The sequence below is a fragment of the Balaenoptera physalus genome, assembly GCF_965194825.1.
Source record: "Balaenoptera physalus genome assembly, chromosome: 7".
Taxonomy (NCBI): Eukaryota; Metazoa; Chordata; class Mammalia; order Artiodactyla; family Balaenopteridae; genus Balaenoptera; species Balaenoptera physalus.
The window spans coordinates 32,124,515-32,144,714 of record NC_138886.1 but is presented as its reverse complement, the minus strand read 5'-3'; the positions used below and the strand labels follow the sequence as shown (position 1 = coordinate 32,144,714).

The 20,200-nt window shown below is 35.3% G+C and overlaps 1 protein-coding gene across 4 annotated transcripts in view; it reads left to right on the top strand.

Annotated features, from left to right (window-relative positions):
- STX17 (syntaxin 17) overlaps positions 1 to 20,200 on the top strand; it is a 93,559-nt gene that overhangs the window by 7,160 nt on the left and 66,199 nt on the right. For all 4 annotated transcript variants that reach the window (XM_082468767.1, XM_082468769.1, XM_082468768.1 and 1 more), the window contains exons 2-3: positions 1,852 to 2,037; positions 14,916 to 14,981. In XM_082468767.1, the coding sequence (XP_082324893.1) occupies positions 1,879 to 2,037; positions 14,916 to 14,981 (225 nt within the window). In that variant the 5' untranslated portion in view covers positions 1,852 to 1,878. The remainder of the gene's footprint in view (positions 1 to 1,851; positions 2,038 to 14,915; positions 14,982 to 20,200) is intronic.

Sequence of the window (20,200 nt, the reverse complement as noted above, 5' to 3'; positions counted from 1 at the left end):
TGCATTTTCAGTTTGAGGTTTTACATCTTAATTCTCAGCATATTCTCTTTGAATAGTGACTTTTTGCCACTTTATTTATTCTTTCCTTATGGGACTCCTACTTGTTATTGAGCTTGTCATTTTATCCTTAATGTTGCTTATCTTCTTTTTATGTGTCCTTATTCCTCTGTGTTCATACTGATAGCTTCCAATCAATACTTGTCTTTTCAGTAAACAAAATTTACTGTTTAATGCATCTTTGGAGGTTTTTATTTGTAGAATTTTTACTTGGTTTATTTTCAGATTGGCTTGTTACTGTTTCATAATATTATCTAATTTTTTTAAGATTCTGTTTCTTTCTTTATATCTTTATCTTAAAATGTACCTATTTTAATTTTATTTTTAGGTTACTTTATTATCTCTAGTCCCTTAGCTGTAAATTTTCCCATTTTGTTGGGGCTGTGGACCAATCTTTTGGCAGTGAACTTCCCCATGCATCTCTAATTCCCACTAAGTACTGTAGCTGTTAGACTCTTTATTTTTGGTGTCTGGAGATTTTCCTTTTTTGCTTTCAAGCTTAGATTAACTGTAAAGACCAAGTTACTGGTAGATGAGAGAATCTGTATAACCAACACTTCAAGATTTTCAGTTGTGAAAGAGAGAAACAACATTATTTAGAATAATAGTTCTTAATGATTCTGGAGTGATAGAGCTTTTTGATAATTTCATGAAAGCAATGGACTCTGTCTTCTGAAATAATTCAAAAATATATTCATAATTTTTTGTAAACATTCAGGAACTCCTCAAGTCCCAAACCCCTACCTCTATGGACCCCAGTCTAAGATACCATAACCCAATGGAATTAACATAGTCAACTCATTTATTTTTAATATGGGAGAGGTTATGGCTAATTAGATGGCATGAAAACATGATGTACAACAGTGGTTTTCAAGCTTGCTTAAGCAGTGGAGCCCTTTATTTACAGAAAATCTAATAAGTTCAAATTTATGAAATAGATATAAGTAAATTTTCTCCAGCTGAAGCAGGTGTGGGGTCCTGGAGCCTGTCCACTTGACAACCTTTACCATCACCTACCCTGACCCCAAAGACGTAACCCTGGACTCTCTGGAACACTGCTAAAAAAAAAAACTACTGGTGAATTAGAAAGAGCATTTTGATTGCACTCTCAGGAATACTGGGTTCTTATTCCAGCTCTGTCACTGGTTACTTGTACTGATTGTAGACAATGATAATCACTTTGTAAGAAAGGGAAGACGCAATTTAAAGGACATCAATGAGAAGAGTTGCATTTTATAATATATTTGAAGTATATAATTACGTATGTTATATTAGAAATGGAGTTTTTACAGCAGAAATGTTAAGAATGAAATTTTTTCTTCCAATTTTGCCATTTGACACCTTTTTAGAAAACATTACTCACTGTCCAAGGTACATTGGGAGATAAAGACTTGAACAGTATACTTTTGGTTTTTTGAAAAAAGTTATTTAAATATATGCATACATATATATATCCTTATATTAAAAAGACCTGGAAAGACATGCATCAAAATGGAAGTAGGGGGGCGGGAGGGGGAAAAATGGAAAGAGTAGTTAACTATAGGTGAGGAGATGATTGTTGATTTTATTTTATTCTCTTTTTCCTATTTTCTAATCATTCTAAAGTGAATATACATTACCTTTGTAGAGAGAAAAAGATTTTAAAATAAAAGTTCTGTTTAAAAAACCAGTCACTGAAGTTCAGCATTAAGTTGAGTATGTATTTAGAATATATTATAAAATTCCCTAATTGTTGGCTTTTAAAAATAATGGAAATTGATTTTTAAAATTCTTAAATAAATATTTCCCTTTTAGGTTTTTCTACATGAGTGGAGAAGGTAGATGTTGCAAGTAGAAGAGATACAACATTTTTTTAGGATGTCTGAAGATGAAGAAAAAGTGAAATTACGCCGTCTTGAACCAGCTATTCAGAAATTTACTAAGATAGTAATCCCAACAGACCTGGAGAGGTTAAGAAAGCACCAGATAAATATTGAGAAGGTGAGTTTTTTTCTTTCTTTTTTTCCATTTTTTTCTTTTTTTACCACAAGAAACAGTTACATATTCTGATTTATATTTGTTGTGCATTTCACCTGCATTGAGACTATTAGATAAGAGTCTTCGCTAAAACATCTAGCTCCTGTCGATTTAAAAACATTATTCATTTTTTCATCTGGGTTTTCTGTTCTACAAATACCCCTCTCACATTATTCCTTTTTTAGGAAGGGATATAAGAATAGAATCAATGCCTTTTTAGTTATACACAGTGATGAATTGAGCAGTTAATAATTAAAATACAAACTGTTTGATAGTTGACTATAATGTGAAGGTGGTAGACTTCGGCTAAAGGGCTTCCCTTAATTTCATTCACCCATGGCAAGTTTTCTGAACTGTGAGTGTGTGTTCCTGTCCTTTCAGGTGCAAGTAGATTAAAGAGGTAAAATCACTGTTTGATATGAGGGAGTTTCCCAACTTCACTGCTTCCCTTTGAGGAAAGCCCAAAGGTGAGAAATATTAGCTAGAGGTCAGTTTAAGAGATAGGCAGAAAGAAGAACCAGTTTCAGGGAATGTGGTGGTTTCATAGAACCTGGTCTGGCTAGGGTCTGATGGAGTGGTTGTGGCATTTATGGGAACGTCAAGTTTACTGAGTACTGAGCATTGATTTGGCAGGTTACCTTGTCTTATTTGCTGTGGGATAGGTCAGTGGTATTTGATCCTTCAGAAGAACCTCCCCCAGTATAAATTTTAAGCTGTGTGGCCCTCCATTAATTTTTCTTGGGGGGCGGGGGGAGGGTGGAAGTGGTCATTAAGCCTTTGAGTATAAATAATATTTAACACCCTCAACTGCATACCTTATACAAGTAAGAAGAGTGTCAACTTTTTCTCTCATAGATACCAGCTGTCTTCCTAGTACTTAAGTCTTTTGTAACAGTATAGAAAATAAGTGCCAAGAAAAATAAGATGAAAATTTCAATGCAAATATGAATAGAATTCAAGATTAATATTTAGTCATCTCTTAACTTCTTCTTTATCCATAAGCAATAAGTGCTATGACTTTTAAGGATGGAGGAGTTGTCTGCTAAACTGGTTATTCTTGTCATGAGCAGAAACAAAGTGTTCCATGCTTTGATTAATAAGGAGGGCTTGTTCTTTTAGCACTGTAACAGTATAGAAATGGAGTTGTTTACTTCAGATTGATCATACCTGTGTTTGATAATGTGTGTGTCAAAGTCCTGAGCTTATGTTGAAGTGCTCAGTTACAAAGATGGTAAGAATTTGGCAAGTGAATTGATTCTGAAAGGAATAAATAGGTGGACTGTGGTCTATTAAGACTGTTTCTTTTATTGTCCTATTTTACCTTTGGCATTTTCCCTTTGGCAAATTTCCCTTTCCTTGTATTTATTCTATACGAATGTGCTTGCTTTCATTACCCTGAGATCCTAGCCACATGTACCACCCAGTCATCAATGGAAAGGCCAGAACCCTGGGAGAAAGTTGTGGGGATAGAAACAGGTCTATTACTGATTTAATTAGGTGCGTCAGAATTCAGAAGAAGATTATTCCAGAGTTATATAGATCTTTTTCTGCCGGAACATTTTTCCTTCAGCATTTTCTGAGATTTTTACTTATTAAAATTTTAGACAATATCAGAATAATTATAATTTACAATACAGGTGATGCTGTCTGAAGCTAAGCAGTTAAACTCATACTGAGCTATGTTTTATTCCATAATCTTGATCATTCTATCTCTTGGTTTTCTAGTTTAGTTATGAAAGTAATTTTTTTATCTGTGTAAGATTGAATAGCATATTTTAATAGATAGTTTATGGCAATATAAAAACATTTAAAAGCCACAGTGTTCACTGTGGACAAAAGAGTTAAGAACTAAGTTTAGACTCCAGGTGTCTAACAGTGCCTCATTTTCAAAAAGGCATGTTTTTCCTGGGGGAAGGGTGTAGAAAGATAAAATATTTATTATGTTAGCCATCAGTCATCCAATATGAATTTAAAAGAAGAAAGTCAGACTGAAGGGAAATTGAAAGTAAGCCTTAGTGGAGTGATTCTGCAACATCTGAAAACAATGAGAGTAGTGTGCTGTGGACACCTGGGACTATATTCCATAGGTCCTTCAGCATTACGTTTTATTACACATGATAGACTTGATTAGAATGTAATCCTGAAATTTGAAGTGTTAGCATTCAGCTTTCTTGGCTAATGTAAAATAGACTTAAGCACAGTTAATAGGAACAATATCATAAGCTTGGAACATAATTTTCTTTGTTTCATTTTATAGGGCTTTGGGGGAAAACTTACTGTGTAACATGTACTGTATTAGTTAGTATATGGTTAAAACGCAAGTGGCAGAAAACCTAAAAATAGCTTATTAGATGAGATAGAGGTTTTTTGGTTTTTCTTTCATTTTTAATCTCTCATAGTTTTGGAGGTGGTCTAGGGCTCCAGTGGCAGCTCAACAGTCATTAAAGACTCAGGCTGTTTTTATCTTGCTTTCCAATCCTCAACTTGTTTCTGTCTTACATGTAAAACAGCAGCTCCAGCTCTAGCTATCGAATCCACATTCCAACTAAGATGAAAGAACCAGAATCCTATTTTTTCTGAATATGTTCTTTTTTCTGTCAATTCTCTCTTTTTTTTCTTTTAAAGAGAATCCTCCTGTTCTTGTTTTATGGATGCAGTATCATACAATCTCTCTATGGTGGTATTATTATTATATTTTTTAAAGTTTTCTTCTGTTTCCTTTTCTGTGTTTCCTTCCTTCCTTCCTCCCCCCCTTCCTTCTTCCCTCTTCCTTCTTTCCCCCTTCCTTCCTTCCTTCCTCCCTCCCTCCCTCTCTCTCTTCCTTCCTTCCTTCCCCTTCTTTCCTCCTTCCTTCTCTTCTCTTTTTTCCTTTTCTTAAATGTATTCTTCTCTCTCTTTCCCTCTCTCCTTTTCTTCCTCCCTCCTCCCTCCCTTTCTTCTTCACCTCCCTCCCTCCCTCTCTTCCTTCCTTCCTTCCCCTTCTTTCCTCCTTCCTTCTCTTCTCTTTTTTCCTTTTCTTAAATGTATTCTTCTCTCTCTTTCCCTCTCTCCTTTTCTTCCTCCCTCCTCCCTCCCTTTCTTCCTCCCCTCCTTCCTTCCTTTCTTTGTGTCAGTCTACAGTATTTTAGGCTTTCCTTGGCTAGCTGTCGATATTTAAGAGTGCTAATTGGAAGGGGTGTGTGTGTGTGTGTGTGTGTGTGTGTGTGTGTGTGTGTGTGAGAGAGAGAGAGAGAGAGTGGGTAGCAGAGAGAGAGAGAGGGAGAATGGGTAGCAGGGCAGTAGTAGGGACCTTATTACCTGGAGAGGTGAACAGAGGAGGATCTATTTTGATGGGCAACCACCAGATGATACTCTCCTGGAGTGTTGTCTTCTGTGATGATAGAGGCAGTCCAGTTGCTTGGGCCTATGGAGAGGACATCTGATAGACTACCTATTCCTTACATAAAGTTTCAACTAATCCTTCTGTTTTTAACCCCACCATACACATCCTCCTGGTTACCTGGTAGCTGGTACCTCTGGTTACTGAGTCTTTCTGGAGTAGTGCTGTGCATTGGTTTGCTTCTCACTGCTTTTCTCCCCCACCATCCACCCCTTCTGCAGCCCTAGGTTTCAGCTTTCTCTGCTCTGCTAAGTTCAGCTGCAACATGTCCATAGTCTTTCCAGCTTCCAAAATTTTGTTAAAATTTCTTGTCCATTGATATCTTCTGTTGTATTCTCATTATTCTTGTGAATTTATACCTTTTAAAGTTCTTTACTGTCATTTTAGTTGAATTTTGGAAAAGAACAGAGATGAATGTTTGTGTTCAGTCTGCCAGGTTTAATGAGAAGGGAAATTATTACAGGATATAAATATATGTTAGCTTTTCATAAGTGTTGGTGTTTGCTGTTTCTTATATTGTTAGCATTGAAAATTATGTAAAAAATTAGTTTTCTAATCTGCAAGAAGTTTACAGTCCAGTTAAGGAAATAAGATAGGATATGATGGGGCAACATATAATTAGGTGTGAAAATGAGTGTTCAGGACTGTTCAGGCAGTATGAAGCCTGAACTATGTGGTACAAAATCAGATATAAGCAGTCTTATTGATTTGTTATTTATTGATTTGGTTTCATTTATTTGTTTTCTTAACTTGTGGTTACAACAAAAACCTTTCCCATTTCTCTTTTTAGTCTGAGAATGTTTATTTCAATCTTACAATCACATTTTCCCCCTCATTCTTTTTTTCTGATAGACTCCTGATTCAGTTTGCTTTCTCCTGTGTTACAGGATAGGAAAGCCTCAGCACAGGTGGTGAATGATAATGGGTCTAATGGTGGTATTTCCATTGTTGTCAGTGTTTGGTTAGCAACGAACAAGAGACATATCCTGTAGTTCTGGCTAATGAGACTTGAGGGAAAGCCTGTTTGGGATATGGAACTTCTGGAAAAGACTTTCCTACAGTTACAGAGATATACATGGGAGGAAACAGTCCTACTGGTCTTAATGTCTGCCTGTTGTGTCTGGAACTATAGCCAAGAGGGGACAAGTCTGAAAATGAAACTCTCTGTTGAAGGTAGTAAAGCAGATAGAACTTGGGTGCTTGACAACCTTGTAAGCTTCTGAACTAAACTACCCTTGAATTTATCATCCCACTTCTAGGGTGCTGCTTATGTGAGATAATAAATATCTTTATTATTAAAGCCATTTTTTTAACTTTGAGTTTTCGGTTATTTGCAACCAAAAGCATCCTAATTGCTTCAAGTCATAGCACTGCTTTAACCTATCTCTGTAGTGTTGCTGTGCAAATAGACAATACAAAAAATGACATTTTGTAAAAACTGCATTTTAGAAATGTTTGTCAGTGGTCCCAACTTAACTAAATTTTAAGGGGTTATTTCATGTAATTTTCCCCCCCAAACATATTAAATCATTTAAAGTTTTTTCTCCTCTCCAAGTGTTTGGAATAATAGCCTTTAATAGTGTAACCTAATTTAGGTTTAACATTGTGTAGCAAGCATAGAAAGTCTGACCTATTTTATTCCTTATTTTTCTTAGAATTTTATTATTATAAGACATAAGGTCATCTATTCAGTCTTCATCCAAGACACTAATCTCTTCTACAACTTACTTGACAAGTGAGCAAATAATAATAATAGTAACGATAGTAGCTGTTGTGTTTATCTGTTGAGTGCTGTGTAAGGTTTTTATATATATCATTTAATCCTCACAACATCCCTATGGGTTACCCTTATTATTGTCTTCCATTTTTAGGTGGGGAAGCAGACTTGGAGTGGTTAAATTACTTTCTTGAGATCACTATGCTGCTAAATATATTAATCTTCTAATGTTGTGCTTGAAACATAGTGTGTTCTAAGTTTGTTCTTACTCTTTCTTGGTTTTCATTTTCCTCTTAGTCATGTTTATTGCGGACAGTTCTATTTTATGATCATTTTCCTCAATGAAGAAGGAAGATGTAAAAAAAAAAAATAGAGTTGAATACTTTGGCTTTCCTACATCTATTAGCAACATCCACTCCATTTGTTCACCTTTCAAACTTTGTTTTTTTGTTCAGATCCCAACTTAGTAATGTTCTATGGAACGTGCCCTGGTTGATTCCATCCTGGGTCAGATATAAATGCACCATCCTCACACAGCACTCTGCAGTAGACCTTAAGGTTCACCACCCCATGATTGATTTTTAGAGAGTTGTAAAGGTAACATTAAAATCTTTATCATAGAGTTATTCTGAGGATTGAGATATTATGTGAAGAACCCTTGAATGCAAGGTTGATACTTGGAAATGAGTTACTTATAAGTAAGTTATCATTCCCGGGCAGTCAACATTGGTGCTGTCAGTTAATTGTTTGTAATCATTAGGAGATTCACAGCATTCCTGAGACCCTTTGTGTTTGTTTTGGGTTTTATATTTTTTATACATGGTAGGCACGGTAAGGTGCCTTACATTAGCTACACTGTAAGGTAGATATTATTATTCATCTTCATTACATGAGTAATCCTAAGTTTATGGCTTATAATCATTGGGCCATCTATTAATATTATGTAGCTTTACTTTTAGAGTCTTTGATATTTTCTCTTTTGTTGAGTTTAATAAAGTAAATTTGTTTGAATTGAATACTTACACTTTTTATCATCTACAATACTGATTGTTATCCCACCTGATTAATCCCCCACAAAACCATCATCTTCCCTACGAAAAGTCCTGATCATTCTGATCACTGAGGTACCCTCTGATACCTGGCAGAAGGAGCATTCCTCTACTTTTCCTGCTTCTTTTCTCATCACTCTTCCCATCATACATTATACCACAAACACATTGATCTTACTTCAGTCCTTTGGATTCCACATGTGACATTGATCTTACTTCAGTCCTTTGGATTCCACATGTGACTTTACACCTCAGAGTATTCCCAGGTTTTTTTCTCTCCAAATGAAACCTCTTTTTTCCCTACTATGCTTTGTAAATTCAAATAAATCTTTTAGGTGTCAGCATAAAGTTTAAATTAAAGTGCTTTTATACCTTAAACTCCTAAATTCTGAACATTCTCTATGTTATATCATCATCAGATTCCCTGAACCTCTAGTGAATAACATTATATAATTTTAGAAAATTATTTTTAATAATTATGAGTAGCTTTCATGATTTTATACTCTAAGCAATATGAAGCAGAATTATTATTGTTATTCAATTTTGAATCAAAATATTCTGGAAGATGAAATGGCATAAAATGTGAGGCTACAAATATATAAAGTTGATTAAATAAATAGTGGGGTGTTCTAGAGAGAACTTTTAGTCCAGGAACCACTCTTAAAATATTTGTTCTCTTTGCCCAGCAGGCAAAGCAAAACTGAGACCTGGGTGTCACTGCCAAAGAGCACAAAGGGATGAATGTTGGAAGCCTGAAAACACCTGTGCAGAGGCGTTCATTGCACCATGGTGTGGGTTTATAATCAGGGTTCTCCAAAAAGATAAAATAGAAGAGTGGGTAAAAGGAGACAACGTATTCACCAGGATGAGAATGGTGAACACGGCTTTTGTCTCACCAGGTTAAGAATGTGCTTTCGTTTCATGGGAAAGTCTAGGGGAAAGGCTGTTTCTGTGAATATTGGATTCTCTGCTTATGCCTGTGCCAGAGGAGAACCATGGCGCCACTGGTAGACCATGGGGCCATAACATATCAATGAAGAACAACATGAATGCATGTAGTGAGACAATACATCTTTCTGAAATGACTGAAAAACAGTATCTATGAATTTTTTCTGTAGTTGTTTTTCCTCTTTCTTCATCCTGTTTATTCATAGCAATTAAAGGTATTTATCAGAAGTTGCAGTATCCAGTGGAGGCAAGAGCAGAATCCAATGTACTTTGTGGATGTCATTCTGAGTTCCATCTACCTTGAAATGTTGGGGCAGAGTTTAATGGCCTGGAAGCCACTCAAGAGCAAGTAGTGCTGAGACAAATCCTTCTGCCCACTCTGTGAAGATAAAGGAAAAGTATAAATCCAACATCATCTAGAAAATATTTCCTTGCAAAGCTGCCATTACCTTTAAAAACCCTTTAGAGAGAAGCCCTAAGGAGAAGCCCGTGGCAAAGACAAGCTGTTTTACCCAGTCTCTTGACAGATAATCTCCCCGTCATTGCTCTTCAGTCTCTTTGAATCTAGTCTTTGATATTTTCTTTGTAGACAATCATGTGAAGACAAACTGTTTTATTTCTTCCTTTCCAGTCTTTGCCTGTCTGCCCACTTCCTTCCTTCCTTCCTCTCCTTCTTACTTTCTTTCTTTCCTCTCTTTCTTCTGTTTCCTCTCTTTCCCTTCCCCTTCTCCCTCCCTTCCTTCCCTCCTTCCCTCCTTCCCTTCTTCCCTTTCTCCCCTCACTTCCTTTCTTACCTTATTGTGCTGACTAGGGCCTCCAGTGCAATATTGAATAGGAATGGCAAGATCAGACATCCTTACCTTGTTCCCAATATTAGGGAATGGTCTTTCACCACTAAGCATGATGTTGACTGTAGGGTTTTTGTAGATACCTCTAATGTTAACTTTTTTAAGTTTGCTGAGAATTTTTATAATGAACAGATGTTTATCAAATGGTTGTCTTTAAATCTACAATCTTGCTCTTTTTGTCTGTTTGTCCCATCTATTCTTTGTCCCCTTTTTTCATCTTTTACTCCCTTTTGGATTAATTGCATATTTTTTAAGATTCCATTTTTTCTTTTGTTGGCTTATTAATTATACCTCTTTGTTTTTTTATTTTTATTTTTAATGGTTGCTTTACAGTTGAGAGTATTCATCTTTAACATATGACAGTCTACCTTCAAGTAGTGTGTTTTCATATATACATATATATACATATACATACATACATATACATACATATATATATATATATATATATATATATATATATATCTCACTCCACGTATATTATAAGAACCTTGGACTTCCCTGGTGGCGCAGTGGTTAAGAATCTGCCTGCCAATGCAGGGGACACGGGTTCGAACCCTGGTCTGGGAAGATCCCACATGCTGCGGAGCAGCTAAACCCATGCGCCACAACTACTGAGCCTATGCTCTAGAGCCTGTGAGCCACAACTACTGAGCTCATGTGCCACAGCTACTGAAGCCCACACTCCTGGAGCCCATGCTCCGCAACAAGAGAAGCCATCGCAGTGAGAAGCCTGTGCACTGCAAAGAAGAGTAGCCCCCGCTCACCTCAACTAGAGAAAGCCCGCATGCAGCAACAAAGACCTAATGCAGTCATAAATAAATAAATGAATGAATGAATGACCTTATAACAGTACACTTCGATTTCCTCTCTCAGGGTCTTTGTAGTATTATTGTAATATATTTTACTTCTATGTAATATTGTTATTTTTGTTTTAAGCAGTGTCATCTTTCAAAGAGATTTTTAAAATAATAAAAAGTATATTTTATATTTATCTATATATTTACCATTTTTCAGTGCTGTCACTTTTTTGTAGACAAAAAACTTTTTTGTAGTCCCATCAACCTGAAGGACTTCCTTTAACATTTCTTGTAGTACAGGTTTGCTGGTAATGAATTCTGCTTGCTTTTTTGTGTTTGAAAAAGAAATGTTTATTTTGCCTTCACTTTTAAAAAATATTTTCCCTGTGTATATAATTCTAGGTTGAGTTTTAGATTGTTTCAGTACTTTCAAGATGTTGCTCTGGTGTTTTCTGGCTTGCATTGTTTCTCACAAGAAGTCTTCTGTCATTCTTATCTGTGTTGCTCTGTACTTCACATATCTTTTTTTCCTCTTTCTGTTTTTAAGATTTTTCTATCACTTATTGTAAGTAGTTTTATTATGATGTACATTAGTTTAGTTTTGTTCATTTTTCTTACTTATGGTATTCCTTGAGTTTCTTGGATCTGTGGGTTTATAATTTTTACCAGATTTGGAAAAGCTTTGGCCACTCATTTTTCTTTTTTTTCTTCCTTACTGGGATATAACTGACATACAGCACTGTGTAAGTTTAAGGTGTACAATATAATGATTTGACTTACATACATCATGAAATGATTATCACAATAAAATAGTGAAGGTCCATCATCTCATATAGATACAAAATAAAAGAAAAACATTTTTTTCTCTTGTCATGAGATTTAAATTAGGATTTACTTTCTTAACAACTTTCATATATAACATACAGCAGTGTTAATTATATATATTAATCATGGCATACATTACATCCCTAGTACTTATTTATCTTATGACTGGAAGTTTGCACCTTTTGACCATAAACTATATGGTTCCTTCTTTATATCTTTAGTTGTGGAAAATCTCTTCTGCTAGTCTTTAAGTCATTCTCATCCATAATTGCTCTGAAATTAGTTGTAATTTCGGTGCACCTATGGGAGGAGGTGAGCTCAGGGTCTTCCTCCTCCATCATCTCAGTCACTGTCTCATTAGTTTTTCAAAATTTTTTTCTCTCCTTCAGGGAGCCCAATTGCATACATAAAATGTTGCTTTCAGTTGGCCTGCAACTCATTGATACTCTATTCATTTATTGTCCATCTTTTTTTCTCTCTGTGTTTCATTTTGGATTGATTCTACTTTATATCTTTAAATTTACTAGTCTTTTCTTTGCATTGTCTTAGCTTCAATTAAACCCATCCATTGCATTTTTCATTTCAGATACCTTTTTTAATTTTAGGAATTGAATTTTTAAAAATATCTTCCATATCTCAATATGCTCATGTTTTCTTCTTTCTTAACAACATGGAATATATCATAATAATTTTTAATATCCTTGTCTATTCCATTATCTCTATCATATCTGAATCTGTTTCTATTGATTGGTTTTTCTCATTGCAGATCATATTTTCCTGCTTTTTTGCATGCATGTTAATTGTTTATTGGATGCCAGACATTCTGAACTTGTTGGATACTGAATATTTTTAAATTACTTTTGAGTACTTTTGAGCTTTATTTATTCTGAGACACATTTATTTGGGAACAGTTTGATCCTTTTGAGGCTCTTTTAAGCTTGCATAGGATCAGAATAGCCTTTATATTAAATAGCCTGATTTTTCCCCATGTAGGACAGTGCTTTGGAGTACTCCACCTGATGTCTAGTGTGTTGAGAGATTTTTCCAGTCTGACTTGTGGTCACATGAACTGTTTCTGGCCTTGTGTGATTTTGGGGGATTAGTCTACCTGGTCTTTTCCAGTGGTTCTTTTTCTGACTTCAGGTTGTTTGCTTATGTGCGTGTGCTGATCTGTACTCAGCTGAAGACTCAAAAGGAAAACCTGTGGATCTCTGGAGCTCTGTTTCAGTATAGTCCTCTCATTTCAGTTATCTCCTCACATGCAGCTTTTTCCTCTCTGATGCTCTGCTCCACGATTCTTGCAACCCTGACCTCTCTGGATTTTCAGTTGTTTCCTTAACATTAATTTTTCTTAAAATATCATGACAGATTAGTATTAAGTAATTTTAAAGTGGCTTATTTTCAGACATGTATCTTTGGCTTACATTCTTTTCTTTTTGTTAATATCATAACACTAAAGGAGCATTTATACTGGGTCTGATGGCATCAATTAAATTTTTCTTAGAAGCAAAAGTAGTTTGATAGTGGTTTTAAATTTATTTGATTGCGTAGTGGTTGTAAGTTTCTGTTTGGTAAATATATTCTCAATATAGAGTATTTCTTTATTAATTTTTATTGGAGTATAGTTGCTTTACAGTGTTGTGTCAGTTTCTACTGTACAGCAAAGTGAATCAGCTATACGTACACATATATCTGCTCTTTTTTGATTTCCTTCCCATTTAGGTCACCACACAGAGCACTGAGTAGAGTTCCTTGTGCTATACAGTAGATTTTCATTAGTTATCTGTTTTATACATAGTTTCAATAGCGTATATATGTCAATCCCAATCTCCCAATTCATCCCACCACTCTCCTTCCCCCTTGGTGTCCATGTTTGTTCTGTACATCTGTGTCTCTATTTCTGCTTTGCAACTAAGATCATCTATACCATTTTTCTAGATTCCACATATATGCATTAATATACAATATTTGTTTTTCTTTTTCTGACTTACTTCACTCTGTAGATGTAGTCTGTAGGTCCATCTGCATCTCTACAAATGACCCAATTTCATTCCTTTTTATGGCTGAGTAATATTCCACTGTATATATGTACCACGTGTCCTTTATCCATTCATCTGTTGATGGACGTTTAGGTTGCTTCCATGTCCTGGCTATTGTAAATAGTGCTGCAGTGAACATTGGGGTGCATGTGTCTTTGAATTATGGTTTTCTCAGGGTATATGCCCAGTAGTGGGATTGCTCGGTCATATGGTAGTTCTATTTTTAGTTTTTTAAGGAACCTCCATACTGTTCTCCATAGTCTAGTTATTTTTAAGCTTAATGGCTATTGTTTAGTCCTTAGATGATATAAAAAACAAAAATTCAGGAGTATCAAAAGAGTTTTTTGCTGCATTATTCACTGTTAAATTTAAAGAATATGCAGAATAAGGAATATAAAAATACCCTAGAAAAAATTTTAGTGCTCTACTTTTATAGTCTGTTTTTCCTTCCATGTGTATATGGGGCATTTTCATGTTTCTGTGCTTTCAAAGTAGTGTGTGTGTGGGGGTTATACCAAAAATGTGTTTAATGTCATTATTCACATCTGCTAACATCTTAATTATTTGGGTTTTTTATTTCAACCAAAAATAATATGTGACATTTGGTGTTTATATTTTATACAAGTATTCCGTCATAATGTTATCACATTTTCCTGTCAAATGAAAAATTTTCCATTATCATGCTCGTTAAGTTTCTTGGGTGAACTCTGAAAACTAAACATTACCTTGGTAAAAATTAAGACATATATATTAAATGTTCATTCTCATTTTTATATACTTTCTAGTCTGCAGTATCCATGTTACTTTTTCTCAAATCACATTTTAGTTTTCAGTACTTGACTCTATCATTAACAGACATTTCAGAGTCTTCATATATAGTAAGAATATCTGATGAATGCTGTTAGTCTTTTCATTTTTCACACTCTTTTACATTCTCATTTTTTTCACCTCCAAAGAGTGTGCATTATAGACAAAATACATAATCTTTTTCAGTAAAATAAAGAGTATTTAGTGATTTTTGTTTGTTTTTACCATTTACCAGGATTTTGTGTGTCATGTTTTTGAAAACTTCCTACTTACTTGTATGGTCTTTGGACAGTTAATTTCCACTACTAAGTAACTTTTTTAGCTGGTATGTTTAAGTTTGGGTGGGTGAGTGGGGATTTTTGAGGTAAATTGGGAATAATCACTTAGTGATAAAAAAAAATTCAGTACCTTTCCCCTTTCTTTCGTATAGTATCAGAGGTGCAGAATCTGGGACAAGTTGCATGAAGAGCATATCAATGCAGGACGTACAGTTCAGGTAAGGCTATTTTATTGTTTCAGGTAAATCAGTATGAAAAAGACAGTCTTTTTTTTCTTTTTTTTATAAATTTATTTATTTATTTATTTATTTATTTATTATTTTTGGCTGTGTTGGGTCTTTGTTTCTGTGCGAGGGCTTTCTCTAGTTGTGGCAAGCAGGGGCCACTCTTCATCATGGTGCGCGGGCATCTCACTATTGCAGCCTCTCTTGTTGTGGAGCACAGGCTCCCAACGCGCAGGCTCAGCAGTTGTGGCTCACGGGCCTAGTTGCTCCGCGGCATGTGGGATCTTCCCAGACCAGGGCTCGAACCCATGTCCCCTGCATTGGCAGGCAGATTCTCAACCACTGCGCCACCAGGGAAGCCCGAAAAAGAGAGTCTTAAGGAGATTTTGCTAAAATAAATACCCTTGTAGCCGAATCCTTTTATAAGTATTTGTAACTATTTCCTTAAGGATGCATTTTTAGCAGGAATTATTGAATTAGATGTCATACATATTTTTAAGATTTTGATTCATATCACCAAAATTTTCTCCAGAAATGATATATCAACTTACACTTTCACAATGAATGCATTTTAAAACACTAGTATTACTCATTCCTCAAATTTTTGCTAATTAGTAGGTTAAAATAACACTGCTTTGTCGTTTTAACCTGAATTTTTTCTTTTATTGCTTTGAAGGGTGAAAGTTTTTTATATGCACCTTGGATAGTAATGTTTTTTGTGTGAATTGCCTGTTCATGTCTCTTGCATATATTATATTATGTTGTTGTCTTTTGTCAGAGTTCCTTATAATTTTAAGATATTGGTCTTCTGTGTATAAGATTGTTGCAATAATATAGTGTTGCAAACATTTTTTGCTAGTTATTGGCTTTGTAATAAATTTTAATTATTTTAAATTAATTTTTGAAAGTCATATATTTACATAGTTAACAGCCAAGTAAAATTAAAAGCCTTATAGAACCCTACCCTTCTCCATCTCCAAGTCCTACTTTTAGGAAACTACTTTTAATCCTTTTGGCCATTTTCCCTAGTATTTAGCTCTTTATTCCTAAATACCATGTGTAATTAATCAGGTTTAGGCATAGTCTCTTCTTGCTATAGGAGATGCAGATCTAGCTTTCCACCCTACTCTCCTAATTCCTTTCCCCCCTATAATTACATATATTATAATTTCTGGTTAAATTAGTGATCAATATCTCATTATTTTGATTATAAAGGTATTGTTTCTTGCTAAGCCAAATAGTGACATACACTACAGCCTTTTGCTTTTTTTCCTTTAAAATGTCACTTTCACTCTAATGACTTTTTAAATGTCTTTAGTGTTTTTTGTTTTTAATTGAGATATAGTTGATGTACAATATTATATGAGTTATAGGTGTACAACATAGTGATTCACAATTTTTAAAGGTTATACTCCATTTATAGTTATTATAAAATGTTGGCTATATTTCGTGTTGTATGTTTATCCTTGTAGCTTATTTATTTTATACATAACAGTTTGTACCTCTTAGTCCCCTACCCCTATCTCGCTCCACCACCTTTCCCTCTCCCCACTGGTAACCATCAGTTTGTTCTCTATATCTGTGAGTCTGTTTCCTTTTTATTATATTCACTAGTCTACTATATGTAGATTCTACATATAAGTGATATCATACAGTATTTGTCTTTCTCTGTCTTTTGACTTACTTCACTTATACCCTCTAAGTCTATCCATGTTGTTGCAAATGGCAAAATTTCATTCTTTTTTATGGCTGAGTAGTATTCCAGTGTGTGTTTGTGTGTGTGTGTGTGTGTGTGTGTGTGTGTCTGTGTATACCACATCTTCTTTATCCATTCATCAGTTGATGGACACTTAGGTTGCTTCCATATCTTGGCTATTGTAAATAATGCTGATATGAACATTGAGGTTCATGTATCTTTTTGAATTAGTGTTTTTGGGTTTTTTTGGACATATACCCAGGAGTGGAATTGCTGGGTAATATGGTAGTTTTATTTTTAGATTTTTGAGAAACGGCTATACAGTTTTCCACAGTGACCATGCTAGTTTACATTCCCACTAACAGTGTACGAGGGTTCCCTTTTCCCCACATCCTTACCAGCATTTATTTGTGGTCTTTTTGATGATAGCCATCTGGCAGGTGTGAGATGATATCTCATTGTAGTTTTAGTTTGCATTTCTCTGATGATTAACAGTGTTTAGCATTTTTTCATGTGCCTGTTGGCCATCTGTATGTCTTCTTTGGAAAAATGTCTATTTAGGTCTTCCGCCCATTTTTTAATTGAGGTGTTTGGGGGTTTTTTGATGTTGAGTTGTATGAGCTGCTTATCATATTTTGGATATAAACTCCTTATTGGTCTTATCATTAGCAAGTATTTTCTCCCATTCAGTAGGTTGTCTTTTCGTTTTGCCAGTGGTTTCTTTTGCTGTGCAAAAGCTTTTAAGTTTAATTAGGTCCCATTTGTTTATTTTTGTTTTTATTTCCTTTTCTTTAGGAGACAGATCCAAAAAAATATTGCTACGATTTATGTCAGAGTGTTCTGCCTGTGTTTTTTTCTAGGAGTTTTATGGTTTCTGGTCTTACATTTAGGTCTTTAATCCATTTTGAGTTTATTTTTGTATATGGTGTTAGAGAATGTTCTGATGTCATTCTTATACATGTAGTTGTCCAGTTTTCCCAGCACCATTTATTGAAGAGGCTGTTTTTCTCCATTGTATATTCTTGCCTCCATTGTTGTAGATTCATTGACCACGAGTGTGTGGGTTTATTTCTGGGCTCTCTGTGCCATTGATCTAAATGTCTGTTTTTGTGCCGATACCATACTGTTTTGATTACTGTAGCTTTGGAGTATAGTCTGAAGTCAGGGAGCCTGATTCCTCCAGCTCTGTTTTTCTTTCTCAAGATTGCTTTGGCTATTCGGGGTCTTTTGTGTCTACATACAAGTTGTGAATTTTTTTGTTCTAGTTCTGTGAAAAATGCCATTGGTAGTTTGATAGGGATTGCATTGAATCTGTAGATTGCTTTGGGTAGTATAGTCATTTTCACAATGTTGATTCTTCCAATCCAAGAACATGGTATATCTCTCCATCTGTTTGTATCATGTGTAATTTCTTTCATCAGTGTCTTATAGTTTTCTGCATACAGGTCTTTTGTCTCCTTAGGTACGTTTATTCCTAGGTATTTTATTCTTTTTGTTGCAGTGGTAAATGGGAGTGTTTCCTTAATTTCTCTTTCAGATTTCTCATCATTAGTGTGTAGGAATGCAAGAGATTTCTGTGCATTAATTTTGTATCCTGCTACTTTACCAAATTCACCTATTAGTTGAAGTAGTTTTCTGGTAGTATCTTTAGGATTCTCTATGTGTAGTATCACGTCATCAGCATACAGAGACAGTTTTACTTCTTCTTTTCCGATTGGGATTCTTTTTATTTCTTTTTCTTCTCTAATTTCTGTGTCTAAAACTTCCAAAACTATGTTGAATAGTAGTGGTGAGAGTGGGCAACCTTGTCTTGTTCCTGATTTTGGTGGAAGTGGTTTCAGTTTTTCACCAATGAGAACGATGTTGGCTGTGGGTTTGTCATATATGGCCTTTATTATGTTGAGGCAAGTTACCCTCTGTGCCTACTTTCTGTAGGGTTTTTATCACAAATAGGTGTTGAATTATATTGAAAGGTTTTCCTGCATTTATTGAGATGATCATATGGTTTTTATCGTTCAGTTTGTTAATGTGGTGTATCACATTGATTGATTTGCGTATATTGAAGAATCCTTGCATTCCTGGGATAAACCCCACTTGATCATGTTGTATGATCCTTTTAATGTGCTGTTAGATTCTGTTTGCTAGTATTTTGTTGAGGATTTTTGCATCTATATTCATCAGTGATATTGGCCTGTAGTTTTCTTTTTTTGTGACATCTTTGTCTGGTTTTGGTGTCAGGGTGATGGTGCCCTCATAGAATGAGTTTGGGAGTGTTCCTCCCTCTGATATATTTTGGAAGAGTTTGAGAAGGATAGGTGTTAGCTCTTCTCTAAATGTTTGATAGAATTCGCCTGTGAAGCCATCTGGTCCTGGGCTTTTGTTTGTTGGAAGATTTTTAATCACAGTTTCAATTTCAGTGCTTGTGATTGGTCTGTTTATATTTTCTATTTCTTCCTGGTTCAGTCTCAGAAGGTTGTGCTTTTCTAAGAATTTGTCTATTTCTTCCAGGTTTTCCATCTTATTGGCATATAGTTGCTTGTAGTAATCTCTCATGATCCTTTGTATTTCTGCAGTGTCAGTTGTTACTTTTCCTTTTTCCTTTCTAATTCTGTTGATTTGTCTTCTCCCTTTTTTTCTTGATGAGTCTGGCTAATGGTTTATCAATTTTGTTTATCTTCTCAAAGAACCAGCTTTTAGTTTTATTGATCTTTGCTATCGTTTCCTTCATTTCTTTTTCATTTATTTCTGATCTGATCTTTATGATTTCTTTCCTTCTGCTAACTTTGGTGTTTTTTTTTATTCTTCTTTCTCTAATTGCTTTAGGCGTAAGGTTAGTTTGTTTATTTGAGATGTTTCTTGTTTCTTGAGGTAAGATTGTATTGCTCTAAACTTCCCTCTTAGAACTGCTTTTGCTGCATCCCATAGGTTTTGGGTTGTCATGTTTTCATTGTCATTTGTTTCTAGGCTTTTTTTTGTTTTTTTTTTGTTTTTGGCTGTGTTGGGTCTTTGTTGCTGCGCCCGGGCTTTCTCAGGTTGTGGTGCGTGGGGGCTACTCTTCCTTGCGGTGTGCAGGCTTCTCATTGCGGTGGCTTCTCTTGTTGCAGAGCACGGGCTCCAGGTGCATGGGCTTCAGTAGTTGTGCTTCATGGGCTCTAGAGCGCAGGCTCAGTAGTTGTGGCGCATGGGCTTAGTTGTTCCACAGCATGTGGGAATCTTCCCAGACCAGAGCTCGAACCTGTGTCCCCTGCAATGGCAGGCAGATTCTTAACCACTGTGCCACCAGGGAAGCCCCTCTAGGTATATTTTGATTTCCTCTTTGGTTTCTTCAGTGATCTCTTGGTTATTTAGTAGTGTATTGTTTAGCCTCCATGTGTTTGTACTTTTTACAGTTATTTTTCCTGTAATTGATATCTAGTCTCATAGCGTTGTGGGCAGAAAAGATACTTGATACGATGTCAATTTTCTTAAATTTACCAAGGCTTGATTTGTGACCCAAGATATGATCTATCCTGGAGAG